The sequence below is a fragment of the Quercus suber genome, unplaced genomic scaffold (genome assembly GCF_002906115.3).
Source record: "Quercus suber isolate HL8 unplaced genomic scaffold, Cork oak 2.0 scaffold_430, whole genome shotgun sequence".
Taxonomy (NCBI): Eukaryota; Viridiplantae; Streptophyta; class Magnoliopsida; order Fagales; family Fagaceae; genus Quercus; species Quercus suber.
The window spans coordinates 45,716-61,405 of record NW_027069881.1 but is presented as its reverse complement, the minus strand read 5'-3'; the positions used below and the strand labels follow the sequence as shown (position 1 = coordinate 61,405).

Below are 15,690 nucleotides of genomic sequence, written 5' to 3'. Positions count from 1 at the left end.
TAGAATGGGATGAGGAGAGGATCACCTCAGGGACCAGACTAGTTGCCAACAAGTGCAAGGTCGTAGGCGCGCCTAGAAATTCTTCTCGACAAATAATTACTAAACGCCCCCCAACAAGAAGCTCGTACACAAAGGATAGGGACCACCTCCCAAACCTATGATCCTAGCCTCTCTACTAAATGTGACCATATTCGTATGCTCACACCCTATAGCCATGTTTAGAATTATTTTACACTATTGCAATGACAATTATGAAGTTGCAACAAAGATATTATTGCAATAACCTGTTATCAATAATTTTACAATTAATTGTAACACAAACATGAAATAATAATCTATTCCAACGAAGATATCATTGCAATAATTTGACCCAAATTATTTTTGTTAAGTATTTTCAATCTATTGCACTAAGATTCATGACATATAGTATTTTTGAATTAAATTTGTGACATCAACAAATAAACCACATCTAGACACTATTAAAACCGGCCTAACCACGGGTGGGTTAAATCTAATTTCTCCTATATTTTCATATTGATAATATTTAAAATTTTATTATTGGACAATGATAACTGTTCATTATCACTTTTTAATTGTCTAGTCTTAGTATATTTATATAAACTACCAAGTATTGAGAAAAAAAAGAAGAAGAACAAGAAGAAGAAGGAATAAATTAAATAGATATTTGGAAGAAATTGAACATCTCAAAAGATAATGTACCATTTTTTTTTTGGGCTAAAAATAGACCGTATACCCTTTGTTACAAGAAAGTATATCATGTTTCAAGAAAACCTACTCAGCACTTAGTTGTTGTTTCTAAGGCCAATAAAAAATTGACACCTGTCTAAAAAAAACACATCAACAAAACATACTATCTGCTCCTGAAAAGATAAGGTTGCCCTTGAAATTTCAAAGCCCCGCCATTAACAACCTAAAACCCCTTTTGCAAAATCAAAATCAAAATTTTCAAAGCCCTACCTAGGGCTGTCCAGCACCCACCCGGCCCGACAAATCCAACCAACCTGACGATCTCTGACCCGATAACTGCCCAATTTGAGCAGTGGTTCGGTCGGCTGCTGGTCACTGGCGTGAAGACCCGACACAATTGGTTCGAGTCTCGGTTTGACTGCCTGAGAAACCGAAGAACCCGACCCGCCCGATGTGAACTTCATCGACAAATATAATGAGATCTCAGCCCACCCGATGTGAACATTCATCGACATATATGATGAGATCTCGGTTCAAGTCTCGTGTTCCGGCGAAAAACCGGTAAGACTAAACTCAAAACTCTGCCAATATAATGAGATCTCGGCTAGATCTCAACAAATATAGCGAGATTTGGGCACAAACTCGAAGGATATGGATGAATATTGGCCCGATCTTGATAGATCAGGCCATATCTATCGAGATCCGGCCAGATTTCGGCCAAAATCAGGTCGGAGTTGACCTCCTGTAGCGAACCCGAAACCAACAAGACCCGATCCGGCTGATCCGAAGCTCCACATGGGTCAATTGTGGGTTCTGATTTCTCCCACCCAAGTCTGTCGAGTCAAGTCCGGGTTGGGCACAAACCCGACCTGACTCGATCCGTGGACACCCCTAGCCCCACCAATTACAACCTAAAACCCTTTTGCAAAATCAAAATCAAAATCAAAATTTTCTCTCATCTCTCTCACAACGCACCATATACCATCATCTGCTCTCTCTTTCTCAACTCCAAACCTCAATAATCACTGCCTTTCGAGTCTATTGCGTTTTTTCTTGATTGATAATATAGTTGAATTATCTATTATTGTTTCTAAATTTTGTTAAATTTAATGTTTTTACTTATTATTGAAAATTTTATTATTAGCTAGTTGTTACTCCATTAGCTTTTAGCCTTATAGTTTCCGTAAAACCAAAAAAGGCATACCATCAAAATCATGCTCGGTTATGTTTAAGTGTTTGTAATTTTACTAGAACCCTCGAATTTGTTTTGTTGAGCATTTGCAAGACAACATGCAATTTTGAGGTGAATGAGTAAAGTTGAGGAAACGATTTATGAAGGATTAAGAAAAAAGTGTATGTATCTTGCAAATGGCGGCACTATAAAATACTGAATAGAAAACCAAATCTAAGAAACAAATTTGAGACTTCTTAAACTATAACATCTCAAACTATAACTGAGCATAGTTTTGATGGCATGTGTAATATATTGCTCTTCAAATCTTGGTAGCTTCCAACCCCAAAAGGACGCATAAAGAAGACTATTTTAGTATTTCTCAGGTGTGAGGAAAAAAGAAGACTACTTCTCAGATGTGAAGAATGAACAGATTGCTTATTATATATAAATTATAAAGTACTCATGCAATTGTGTGAGGGGAATGAAGAAAGAAAGGTATGAACAAACAAATCCATGAACGGTTTTGGGAAAATTTTGTCTGAAAAATCAAGGGATAAAATGAATTAAAGTCACAAGAAATAGTATATCTATTTTCCTGGAAAATATTTCTTTGCATTTTGAGAAACCACAAACACTACATATTCAAAGTTCCCCCCCCCCCCCCCAACACACACACACACACACACACACACACAATATATATATATATATATAATTCAGTCTTGCCATTCATTAAAATGGTCGGCCATACCTTAAATAAGAAAAAGCGAAAAATAGTTTTTATTAAGAAGTATTATATGTTCTTATGTTACCCCTCTTTTGAAAAAAATTTCACTAATCAGAACCAAATCATCAGTACAGTGATACACATCTAGATATATTTTAGCGTCAAATTTCATTTATTTATAAATAATAATGGCCTAATCTTTTTTTTTTTTTTTTTGCTGAATAAATAATGGCCTAATCTAAAAAGCAATCTACTACCATTATCCATCCAAATAATTCAATCTAAGCAAGCATTCCTACTTTATTGTCATTAATGTCTGGTAACTGAGTTTGACATCTCAATCTATTACATTACCAATAAAGTAAGTAAATGGTAATAAACAAAACCAAACCTTATTCCAAATAAAGTTTCCCAAAAGGGATTGCTTTACTCAATACTCTACTATGGTAGATCTAAAGCTCAGCTTTAACTGTAAGTTCCTCAGCTCAACTCCTAGTGCTACCACTTTCCCTGAGTTTGGACTGTGGGACTGAGAGTACTACTGCAACACGTACACATGGCCATAACCTCCTCTTCACTATTCCCACTCCTTTTCTTTGCTAGACTCTCAGGACTTGCAGTGGCATTGCTAGTCCTCTTCTGGGCTCTTGCTTTCAAGTCCAGCTTCCTCATTCACTCCTCCCAAGAAGACCTCATCTATGCAGTATGTTACACTATCTCTCTCTGCATGTCATTTACACAAAGCACCAAAGTTTGGTTTTTTATTTTCCTTTCTTTTATGACAGGTTCTTCATCCTTTACTAATGGTGATTGGTTTTATTCTCATCAGTGGCGAAGGTAGCTAGCGAAAGAACTTAGAAATTATTATATACTAATCAATGTACATGTAAACTTGTTAGACCATTAACAGTAAATTTGCACAATGGGGCTCATGTTGTGCTTCTTTTGCTTTTGTGTGTGTTTTTTAGCAATTCTGGTGCATAGATGGTTGCCTGGTTCAAAAAGCTTCAAGAAATCCGTGCATCTGTGTCTACAAGGAGTGGCTTTGGCTTCTGGGTTTTTGGGATTTGGACAAAGTTTCGTGGGAATGATGGGATTGTGGCTAACTTCTATAGTCTGCATTCTTGGATGGGTTTGATATGTGTCTTCCTATTTGGAGCTCAGGTTTTGTTTCTTCAGTTCCCCAAGTTTTACTGATGCATGTTTCTTATTTTACTCCAATTGTTTCAAAATCATAATGTTGTGCGTGTTTCCTAAGAAACTGAATAATATAGTCTCATTATGTGGATAAGTTATGCTTCACAGTTCAGGTGTTGATGCCATTTTGATCCTTTTCAGTTTTCACACTATTACCAAACCCTTTTAGTTTCAATTAAAATTAACATGACTGCATTACTTTTTTGATCCCCCATTTCTTTGATGGCATGTCTGTTTCAATTAAATAGCAACAAGACTACATTATTGTTTTCATCTTTCATTTCTTTTAAGAGGAAGTTCCTTATCTTTACTAAAATGATGACAAAATTCTGTCTATGTCAATTGCATGATCAAGGAAAGACGCTTTTGGATGTTTTCATAATAACTAGCTAGGAAGCAAGTAGGCCATCAATCATTATCAATTTGTCAAGGTAAAATATGGAATCCGATGCAAGCCCTTAAACTTAAAGGAGTCAGACATGCAGATTTGGCAATGACTAATATGACATTCGTATACAATTTCCATAGTAATTTACGGATAATAAAATTCAAAACAGAAATTAGTGGCCCGAAAATAAAACAATAAGATGGAAAATTAGAAGGATTTTTCTGGATAGCAAAATAGCATATATCCTAGTAGAAAACAGTCTCTAAATTAACGTCAACCTCTTCTCCTAAACTAAGGAAAGCAGAAGGGGCTATTGTTATTGTTAGAATTGTTATTGATTTGTCTACATCTTTATCGTTACCATTGAGATCTCTATTGGAGCTATGTATAGAGACGAATTCTAGGCTATTCATAGACTAGGAACCTAGACAATATGGTATATTTGTAACAATTACTTGAGTACTTTTCTACTTGTTGGGTACCTATTTTTGAGATATTTTATTTAGGGTAAGGAACAATTCCTTAGGTTCCCCAATTATTAAACTCAACCTATAGTTGAATTGATGAATGAATTAAATGGCTGACTTTAATAGTCCGTGTAAAAAATGACACTTTTTTTGTTGCATTAATCAATATAATGTTTGGTTGAATTCAATCGGAGAACAAAAGGTACAAGAATTATATGAGTTTTGTCTTTATATACTCTAATGAAAAGTGTGTATTTTTCAAATAATATGATGTGAGTTTCAAATTCTCTTATAGGAGTATTAATTTAAATGCAGTGGTTGATGGGTTTCCTGAGCTTTTGGCACAGAGGAGAGGCGCGCACAGTAAGGCTAAGGGTCTTGCCTTGGCACATTTTCCTTGGTCTCTACACATATGGTTTGGCTGTGGCCACAGCAGAAACTGGACTTCTAGAGAAGTTGACATTCCTACAAACCAAAAGAAATGTATCCACACACTCTCCAGAGTCCATGGTTGTCAATAGTCTAGGACTGGGTTTTGCCCANAACGTCAACCTCTTCTCCTAAACTAAGTAAAGCAGAAGGGGCTATTGTTATTGTTAGAATTGTTATTGATTTGTCTACATCTTTATCGTTACCATTGAGATCTCTATTGGAGCTATGTATAGAGACGAATTCTAGGCTATTCATAGACTAGGAACCTAGACAATATGGTATATTTGTAACAATTACTTGAGTACTTTTCTACTTGTTGGGTACCTATTTTTGAGATATTTTATTTAGGGTAAGGAACAATTCCTTAGGTTCCCAATTATTAAACTCAACCTATAGTTGAATTGATGAATGAATTAAATGGCTGACTTTAATAGTCCGTGTAAAAAATGACACTTTTTTTGTTGCATTAATCAATATAATGTTTGGTTGAATTCAATCGGAGAACAAAAGGTACAAGAATTATATGAGTTTTGTCTTTATATACTCTAATGAAAAGTGTGTATTTTTCAAATAATATGATGTGAGTTTCAAATTCTCTTATAGGAGTATTAATTTAAATGCAGTGGTTGATGGGTTTCCTGAGCTTTTGGCACAGAGGAGAGGCGCGCACAGTAAGGCTAAGGGTCTTGCCTTGGCACATTTTCCTTGGTCTCTACACATATGGTTTGGCTGTGGCCACAGCAGAAACTGGACTTCTAGAGAAGTTGACATTCCTACAAACCAAAAGAAATGTATCCACACACTCTCCAGAGTCCATGGTTGTCAATAGTCTAGGACTGGGTTTGGCCCTTCTTAGCGGCACTGTAATATTGGCCGTGGTTTCACCAAAGCACCAAACCCTTCAAAATAAACTCATGTTCTCAGATGCTAACTGCTTGTCGTTTTAACAAAATTGTTTTGAGTCTTTTGACTTGGCTTTATAGTGATATCCTTATTGGATATGTATGTAAATGTTACTATATGTTTGTTTTATAGTAGGGGAAAAAAGGGGGAAATCTCTTGTGAATTGTGAGCTGTAATTGCCTTGATTTTCATGGATTCGTTTGGCATAAATTAAAAAGCCAGCTTATTTTACTATTTAGTTTATTTTTGATATCATTTATGAGTTTTATTACATTTTTTGATACTATTTATGAGAGTTACTATACTATTTTAGTTAACTTTTACATTTATTTACAGTATTTTCAGTAAAAAGATTTCAATTTCAGCAAAATAAACAGATTTCAAACAGAGTTGAAAACCATTTTATCTTCTTCTTCTTTTTTCCTAAAGTAATTTTATCCCTTCCAATACATTGTTCTTCATTTATTTTATAGGTGATTTTCATCTAATAAAATTGGAAGAATATTGGTTCCTTAATAAAGTTTTTGGGTATCAAACCTAAACTCATGGTTGGCCTCTTTATATATGAAAATCAATCAATCATATGTTCCCGGTTTTAACCAAAAATATACCAATGGTGCAAGAAAAAAACCCTAATTATACTTCATAATTTTTTTCATAACTATTGATGTAATTTATTAGGAATTTTATACCATAAAAGTAATATCAGTAATTGTTAATAAGAAAATAATTTTATTCTACTCATACTTTACATCTCGACAAACTGTTAAGAAAAAAAAAAAGTTGTAAAAATAAAATAGCATTTAGAGCATTCGTACGTTTTCACTTTATTTTATTCTCCATACCTATGATCCGTACTGATATCATACAGACGTATAAATAAAATTGCATATATCACAAATTAAATCAAAACCACAAAGTATATTTGCTTTTAATAATTGCATTGCCAGTGCTGTCTGTAATGCAACATTTGAGTAAAGAAGGTGGCATGGCAAGTGCCAACACATTCATTACTGTTGACTTTTGTTGGTGCTTTCTCCTCGTGCCTTGTTTTACTTCTAGCTCTAGAAAATGTATTATAAACCTCGCTTTTGTTTCTTTGGAAAACCAGAACAAAAGAAAACAAAACCTTCGTTTGTTTCCAGGACCCAGATTTGTGAGGTTGCTTAATTGATAGGGACCTCTACTTCTTAGTTCCACGTAATCTACAATTAAAAAAATCACAATCTCTTTTGGTGGGTTTTATTGGTAACTAAGTTCTATGAAAGTAAGATCTTAATCATGGTATATAAAACAGAGCTTGGCCTGCCTCAACTTGGTTGCACCCATTGGAGATAGGAGACAACAAACATAGAGCTAGCAATGAATGAGTATCCCTCGTTAAGATCAAGCTGTTGCCTTTGTTCTTTCTTTTAGTCCTTGATTATATAATTCGGATTCAGATCATACAAAATGGTGTTATCTAAAAAGCTCAAAATGATTAAATCTCCATTTTTGGGTTTTAAACTGTTTTTCTATTTAGTTTCACATGTATAAACTGTTAAAATGTTTTAAATATTTATTATATAAGCATAAAACAGGGATCAAACTTTTTGGGAAGAGTTACACCGCGATTACAAATTAATTAAGGTACTTGATTTTGTTACAATTATCGGTAAAAGAGATTTCTTTAAAACTTCGATCTCTAGTGGCAAATTTATAATCAACCAAGGTAATGACTTTGTCTACACTCTTACATAGCCTTGTGTTTACTATTTCTTTCTTATTTCAAGATAGATTATTTGAATAGTAGACACCCTTTACAAAATAGTATATATTAAACTTATTTGATTTAAGTATATTTAGAATATAATTTTTAAATTTAGACAAATATAATAATCTATGATTTTATAATTTGTAAAATTTTGCTATTAATTATTTTGGTAGTTTGTGAAACTATAGAATGATCGATTCAATCTTATGATAGGAATATAATTCCATCAATTTTAATTTTGGTAGGATCATAATTTTAACAAGCTTCTTGTACTCTAGTATTTTATTACATATTTTGAGTCTTTTGGCTAAATATTGCCAAAATTAAAACATATTTGTGTTATAGGTACTGTTTGAAGTTATTTGTGAAAATGAGGAGAGAGATTGAATTTCGGCAACAGTGTTGCCGAAATTCAACAAAAAGTAAGAGAGAGAATGAGGAAAAGGAAGAAAGAGAAAAGCCTAATGTCAGGAACAGTAAATCTTGAATTTCGGCAACAGTATTGCCGAAATTCATCTGCCCAAATTTCCTATGTTGCCCGGACGTGTGAGAAGTGCAATAATGAGTAAGTGCCCAAAAAAAAATGGTAATTGTGGCAATAGTATTACCGAAAATGGTAGGGGAAAAAAAAAGGTGAATGCGGAAGAATTAAAGAAAAATATATAAAGTGTTACGTACACAATATTTTTACAATATTTTCACAACAAATCACAGGTAACTGGTTATTATTAATTCAAATTTAAATTTAACATTGAGATTACTATTTTAATCCAACAATAACAATAAGTAATAACCTGACACTTAGAATTTGTTGTAAAAATATTGTAAAAATTGTGTGCATTTCATTTCTAATAAAAAAAAAATCAATTGTGGCAATGGTATTGCCGAAATACCATTGCCACATTTTTGGGAAAAAAAAAAATCCCAATTGTGGCAATGGCATTGCCAAAATACCATTGCCACATTTTTGAAAAAAAAAAAAAAAAAATTCCCACAATTTCGGCAATACCATTGCCGAAATTGTGGGATTTTTTTTTTTCAATTGTGGCAATGGTATTTTGGCAATGTCATTGCCACAATTGAAATTTTTTTTTTTTTTTTTTTTAGAAATGAAGTGCACACAATTTTTACAATATTTTTACAACAAATTCTAAGTGTCAGGTTATTACTTATTGTTATTGTTGGATTAAAATAGTAATCTCAATGTTAAATTTAAATTTGAATTAATAATAACCAGTTACCTGTAATTTGTTGTAAAAATATTGTGTACTTAACACTTTATATATTTTTCTTTAATTCTTTCGCATTCACTTTTTTTTTCCCCCTACCATTTTCGGCAATACCATTGCCACAATTACTTTTTTTTTTTTTTTGGGCACCCACTCATTATTGCACTTCTCACACATCCGGGCAGCGTAGAAATTTGGGCAGATGAATTTCGGCAACACTGTTGCCAAATTCAAGATTTACTGTTCCTGACATTAGGCTTTTCTCTTTCCTCATTTTTCTCATTCTCTCTCCTATTTTTTGTTGAATTTCGGCAACACTGTTGCCGAAATTCAATCTCTCTCCTCATTTCCACAAATAACTTCAAACAGTACCTATAACGCAAATATGTTTTAATTTTAACAATATTTAGCCAAAAGACTCACATATTTTTGTCGTTTACCTATTTGACTATACTCATCTACATTTATATATATATATATATATATATATATAAAAGTTTACCTATTTGACTATACTCATCTACATTTATATTTATATATATATATATATATATAAAAGTTGAAACGTAATATTTATTGTTGCTAAACTTTTGTTGAGACACATCAGCAGCCACATCATCCACATACCTCTCTCTCTCTCTCTCTCTCTCTCTCTCTCTCTCTCTCTCTCTCTCTCTCTTTTAACTCTTTTTCTTTTTATTATTTTTCTTAACTTATTGTTACATTCTCAAACATTTTCCCCTCTTTTTTACCATTCATCTTCCCACTACTAACTACCTTAATATCTCTCTTCCTCTATCCCTTTATCTTTATTTATTTTTGGCTCTTCTTAGTCTCATCTTCTTATTATAAATTTCAAATTCTCTCTCACATTCAATACATAGTTTTCATACACACAAAATGTTATTTCTCTCTTTCTTTCAATTTTTTTGTTCATTTTTTGGTGGTCTTGATTTCCTATTATGTGACTCCTATGGATTTGTTGTGCTAGAGAAATCATGGTCCACTCCCAATCCTTTGTGATCATGGTTCAGTGTATCAAAAAAAAAAAAAAAATCCGTATTTATCATTAATATTTGTTTGTAGCTCATTTGCATCAAGCCACATATCATAGAATTCATGTTTGTGATTTCAGCTAATCTGATGTTGATACAGGAGTAAGGAATAAGTATACCACTAATGCTTGGGAAGCCTAAGTATACCATTGTTAATTGTCAATTACAATTGTTGTTTATGTTATTATTGTTATGTATTGAACTGAAATAATGAACCTATACAATTGGTCAAAATTAAACATGACCATGCCAAATTTTGAGATGCATATTGTTTTGAGTTATCAAATATGCCTAGACCATATGAGTTTCTAAGTTTTCATTTTTTTTTTTCTTTGGTTGAGATTATGAGTTCCTTTCCAAAGTATTATTACATAATTGCAAATTGAAAAGTTTCATAATTATTTTCCTTCTTTTATATATATATATATATATATATATATTTTACATCCTATAATGTGGTTGATGTGGTATGGCTAGCCTCATATTACAGTATAAAAAAAATGCAAATATATTTTCAATTATTGAATAATTAACGTTTCATTTTAGGTTATTGAATTATTTTAGTCTCATATTATGAATGTAAGCTATTTTCAAAACTTACTTTAAGTTGATGAATTTTTATATTTTTTAGAATTTTACTTTAGATTGATGTGATTTAGTTTTTTTTTTTTATGATTATATTTTTTTTCTTTGATTTAATAGATGTCATCTTATTACATTATAAAGATAGTATATAAGAATATATCATCGTTATTATATTATATATTATGACTTGAATAATTTGATGTTTATTACTATATCTTATATTTTTACTTTTTTGTTATTATCTTATTTTTTATTCTTTCTAGCAACTCTACTTTAAGATGACGAATCATTGTATTTTTTAAAACTTTATTTTGGTTAATATGTTTTAGTGTTATATTTTTGAGTTTTCCATCACAAGTAATCTCTCTCCCTATTATACTTTTGGTTTGACTTTTGTTTGAATTACTTATTTATTTTGTAAGTAGGAATTTGAATTTATATATAAAATAAATAAAAAGTCTTGGCTATGCATTTGAATGTGTCTATCAATTATTTGAGTAACATTAAGTACAATTTTGTTATGATTTTTATTATCATAGTAATCTTCTTTAAGAGAATGAGAAATTTGAATGATTTATTCAAAACTTAAAAAGTTTAATTGCACAAGAAAAAAAATTAGAAAAACATAGTGCAATATAACATAATATTGAATAATATGGACAACCTTATGAAGGAATAATATCAATCAAACGCAACCCAAAATAATAGAATGATATATTGGTAGAGTTAGAAAGATGAAATAATTTTAGAAATTGTGTAATTTTTAGGGAGAACAAAATTATCTTCAAAAAAAATTTAGAAAATAAATTATATTTAATACCATAATTATAAAATAATGATTTATTCCCACGCATCGTGTGAGTCAGCGACTAGATAAACTCTAAAACCTTTATAATGAACGGTCAAAAGCTTTGTACCTTAACTAGTTGGTAATTTTTGCTATTTTCAAAACATCTAGGATTAAAATTCCCCCCCCCCCCCCCCCAACTATTGATGTATCCAAAAAAAAAAACCTTTAGAATGAACTTTATAAATCCATAACTAGAAGTTTCCAAATAATCTCTACAATAATATATAAAAGATTTGGTAATTAGTAACCATCTAGCTTCAACATCAACTTATGTCAAACCAAGTTTTTTTTTTTTTTTTTGGCTAAAAGGAATATATTGTAAAAGAACTAACTGTTCACAGACACCAAAGATGGGCTTGTCAGCCTACAACATGACACACCATACATATCTGCATACAAAACAGGGAGAAGTTCAATAGAGGGAGGCTGATCAAAAATGACAAAATCATCTTGCATACAACAACCCCTTCTAGCCAAAAAATCTACACAATTAAGTAAACATTGCCAAATGAATTGTGACAAAAAAAAAAAAAAAAAAAACCCACTACCTTCTATTTGTAGGAGGCTGCATAAGCCAAGTGTTCACCAAAACCAAACAAAATTCCAACCCTTCACAAAAAGACATATATAAAGAATCTCCATTAAACAGGCCGATGAAGAAACCAAACCTGTGTTGATTCCAAGCTTTGTAAACAACTCCCTAAACAATAATAACCATAGTTATCAGTATCGTACGATACGCGATATGTATTGTACGATATATATCGTATGAAATGTAACGTATCATGTACAAAAAGTTTTGTATTGTAAGGGCGTATCGTAAGTGCTTATGAATCGTCCAATACATAGATGCGTATCATATAAATCGTATCATATCGGTGAATCGTACGTATTGTACGATACATAAATATGTGGATTTAAAATGGATTTTTTTGTTAAAATTTATGATTTTATTTTATTGAAACAAGTCGTTAGACTTTGTTAATACAAAATTATTGGGAAACATAATTGAGTCTAATGAAATAGCAAGTTCATGAGTTTTTTTCCTCCCTTCTCTTTCTCCTACAAAATTTAGACTATACTCATAACACTCATTTTCATATGTGCAAATTTATTTTCTATGCTATTAATAATGTATTAAATGAAAATATAATTATTTTTTATTTTGTTATTATTATTTTGAGTCTAAAAAGCTAGAATGTCAAGAAAAAATATAAAGAATAAATTATTAGAATTAAAAAAAAAACCAAAAAAAAAAAAGTAAATGTTGATAATAATAAAGAAAATGTCTATGAAAAATTATTTTGCAAGATGCTAATGATGATAATATTGACTTTAGATGGAGTTGGTTAGCCAAGATGATGAAAAGATATTATTATTTTAGTTCATATATCATGTATTACTTTTGAATTTAATCAATTTGAATGTGCATGTTATAGACATAAGTTAATTTGATTTATTTAGTTAGCTTTGTTAAATTTTATTACATAAATAATGATTAAATTGATCATTAGTTCAATATATTCTGAATTAATAATTAATATACATTTTTATATATATATATATATCTATAATTATTTTATAATTTATTAAATGTTTGTGTATCTTATCATACAGGATTCGATACGATATACGATAAAAAAAAATAAAAATCATTTACGATACAGTTTACCATTTGACAGCTATGATAATAACCATTACTTCACCTATATATATAAGCAAACTAGGAGTGTGAAATATAATCCCACTTGAAGTGAAAAACTCCTAAAACAGTGACAAAACATTTAGAGAGGAATGGAATTCTCTAGCAAGGCCTTCAAGAAGGAAAATGTCAAGGCCAAAAAGTAGTGCATGGTGAAATCATGCCACTAGTTTTACAGCCTCCAGAGCCCAACAAGGGTGACTTGGAATCCCTTCTCTTTGCTCTCAAGGAAAACAAGGACTGGTTCGAGCAAATGATCATCAACAACAGTGCTGTCCTCCTTAGAGGTTACAACGTTGAGAAAGCTGAGGATTTCAATGAAATCATAGAAATCTTTGGCTGGGAAGAAATTCATTATGTGGGGCCTGCACCTCGAACACATGTTTACAAACGAGTTTTGACAGCCAACGAGGGACCCCTCTCTGAGTTCATTTACTACCACCATGAAATGGTTTTGGTAAGTCTCACACACACACACACGTATATATATGATAGTCTAAGAAAGGGAGTTTGGTTAAAAGTGATTCATTTCTGCCTCTTAATAGCTATAGAATATACCTTCTCTACCTAGCCGAATCCCAACTTTTTTCTTTGATTGAATATGATAGTTTGAACCTATGGCATCTCTCCATGATGAATGCTTTATATTATTAAGCTGACATACCAATAAATTTATTTTTTGTGTAGATAGGATTCAATCCAAAGTCGTTTATTCAATGACCAAAAAACTTTGTTAGTTAAACTAACTAGAAATTATTGTTATATTTTTGGTCAATATAAGCTGGGTCCAAGAGTATACCTCAGCACCAACCACTTCTTTTATTTTGTTGCATCAATCACTACTTTTGACTCCTAGGAAATTAGCATTTCATATTAAATCATAGCCGATGTGCAATATATAAATTTAACGAGTCAAGCATTGATGATGTATTTTGACGATGAAGCAGACTGTGCACTGAATTGATTAGAGGAACATAACATTTTATTTCATCTTAATTATGTCTCTTACACATCTAATTGGAGATTGCAAATGTATAATTTTGATGATAATTTGAAAGAGTTGGACATATAATAGCATGTGCCATTTGCTAAACTTTATTATGTCTAACCAACCAGATTAAGGAATGTCCAAATAAAGTAATATTTTTCTGTGAGATACCACCCCCTGAAGGTGGAGAGACACCCTTTGTTCCCAGCTTCCGAGTAACAGAAAGGATGCTAGAGGAGTTCCCAGAAGCTGTGGAGAAAATAGAGGAGAAGGGGATAAAGTACACATTCACAGCTCCTAGCAAGAATGATACATCCTCCATGAGAGGTAGAGGCTGGGAAAATACTTTTGGAACATCGGATTGTGCAGAAGCTGAGAGAAGGTACAGACAATGATCTCATGCATAAAGAAGCTATCACTTTCTGGTTTTGTAATGATGTTGTCCATTAGTGTGCTCATATATTCATATATATTGGTTTATGAGTAATACAAGGGAGACAACATTTTTAAAAACTACTGACATGACATGTTATTGATTGGAGTAACATTTTTCAAAACCACTAACACCACTTTTATGATACACCAATTACAATAGGTCATGTTAGCATTTATGAAAAAATTGTCCTTAAACGTATTGATTAGTTACACGCGGCTTATCTCTAGTTTTCAACATAGGTGGAATGCATGCTCTTGCAGAATATGACATCTCTTGCCTCTTGGCATAAATCAATATTCAGAACCCATGTTCATTAGCTTTTTCCTTGAGTCTAGTTTCAGTTAAAATAGCCTATGCATGACTCTAAGAACAAGTTATAAGGACTACATACACATATAAGTAATCTAGCAGGAAAGTTTTGACTGCATGGTTTTGGGGATCAAGATCTTTTCTATTTGGCTCAAATTGAATAGGGTTCATTTCATGTTTCAAATTTCATTTTCAAGAACGTAAGACTATGCACGGTGCCACATCATTTAGAATTCTATTACACCAAATAAGGAATGAAAACTGATTTTGAATTAGATGACTTTTGTTAACTATCAAATTCTTAATATGAAATGCACTCTCCATTTCAAATTAAGCAAATGCAGAGGATCCTTCTCCTGAATTCGGCACCATCTTTAATACAAGTCTCACATGTTAAAATTTTATTATAGGGCCAATGCTCTTGGCATGGACTTGGAGTGGCTACCAAATGGTGCAGTTCAGGCAACATTGGGCTCACGATCTCTAACAAAGGTGTTTGATGGAAGAAAAGGAAGGAGGATGTGGTTTAACACAGTAGTTGGCATGCATGGAAAGGAACACAGCTCAGCCATGATGGCAGACGGAACAGAATTACCGGAACATGTAGTCAAGAGGTGTGAAGAAATCATCGAAGAAGAGAGCATCCAATTCAAGTGGGAAAAGGGAGATGTTCTCTTCTTTGATAACATGGCTTTGCTTCATGCAAGAAGGCCTTCTCTTCCCCCTAGAAGAGTCCTGGTTGCCATAACCAAGTAGTTTGTTTCGCTTGTGGCTCTGTCAATAATTG

The 15,690-nt window shown here is 32.1% G+C and overlaps 2 protein-coding genes across 2 annotated transcripts; both read left to right on the top strand.

Moving 5' to 3' along the window:
• The first annotated feature begins 2,987 nt into the window (after positions 1-2,987).
• LOC112015199 (probable transmembrane ascorbate ferrireductase 4) lies at positions 2,988-6,198 on the top strand. Its single transcript, XM_024047576.2, is given in 5 exon segments — positions 2,988-3,312; positions 3,395-3,446; positions 3,578-3,664; positions 3,667-3,773; positions 5,717-6,198. Coding segments are annotated over 5 exon segments (717 nt in total). The 5' UTR covers positions 2,988-3,165; the 3' UTR covers positions 6,041-6,198.
• A 7,064-nt stretch (positions 6,199-13,262) lies between these two features.
• Positions 13,263-15,684, top strand: LOC112014939 (clavaminate synthase-like protein At3g21360). Its single transcript, XM_024047323.2, is given in 4 exon segments — positions 13,263-13,287; positions 13,290-13,627; positions 14,287-14,540; positions 15,314-15,684. Coding segments are annotated over 4 exon segments (963 nt in total). The 3' UTR covers positions 15,660-15,684.
• Positions 15,685-15,690: the final 6 nt, after the last annotated feature.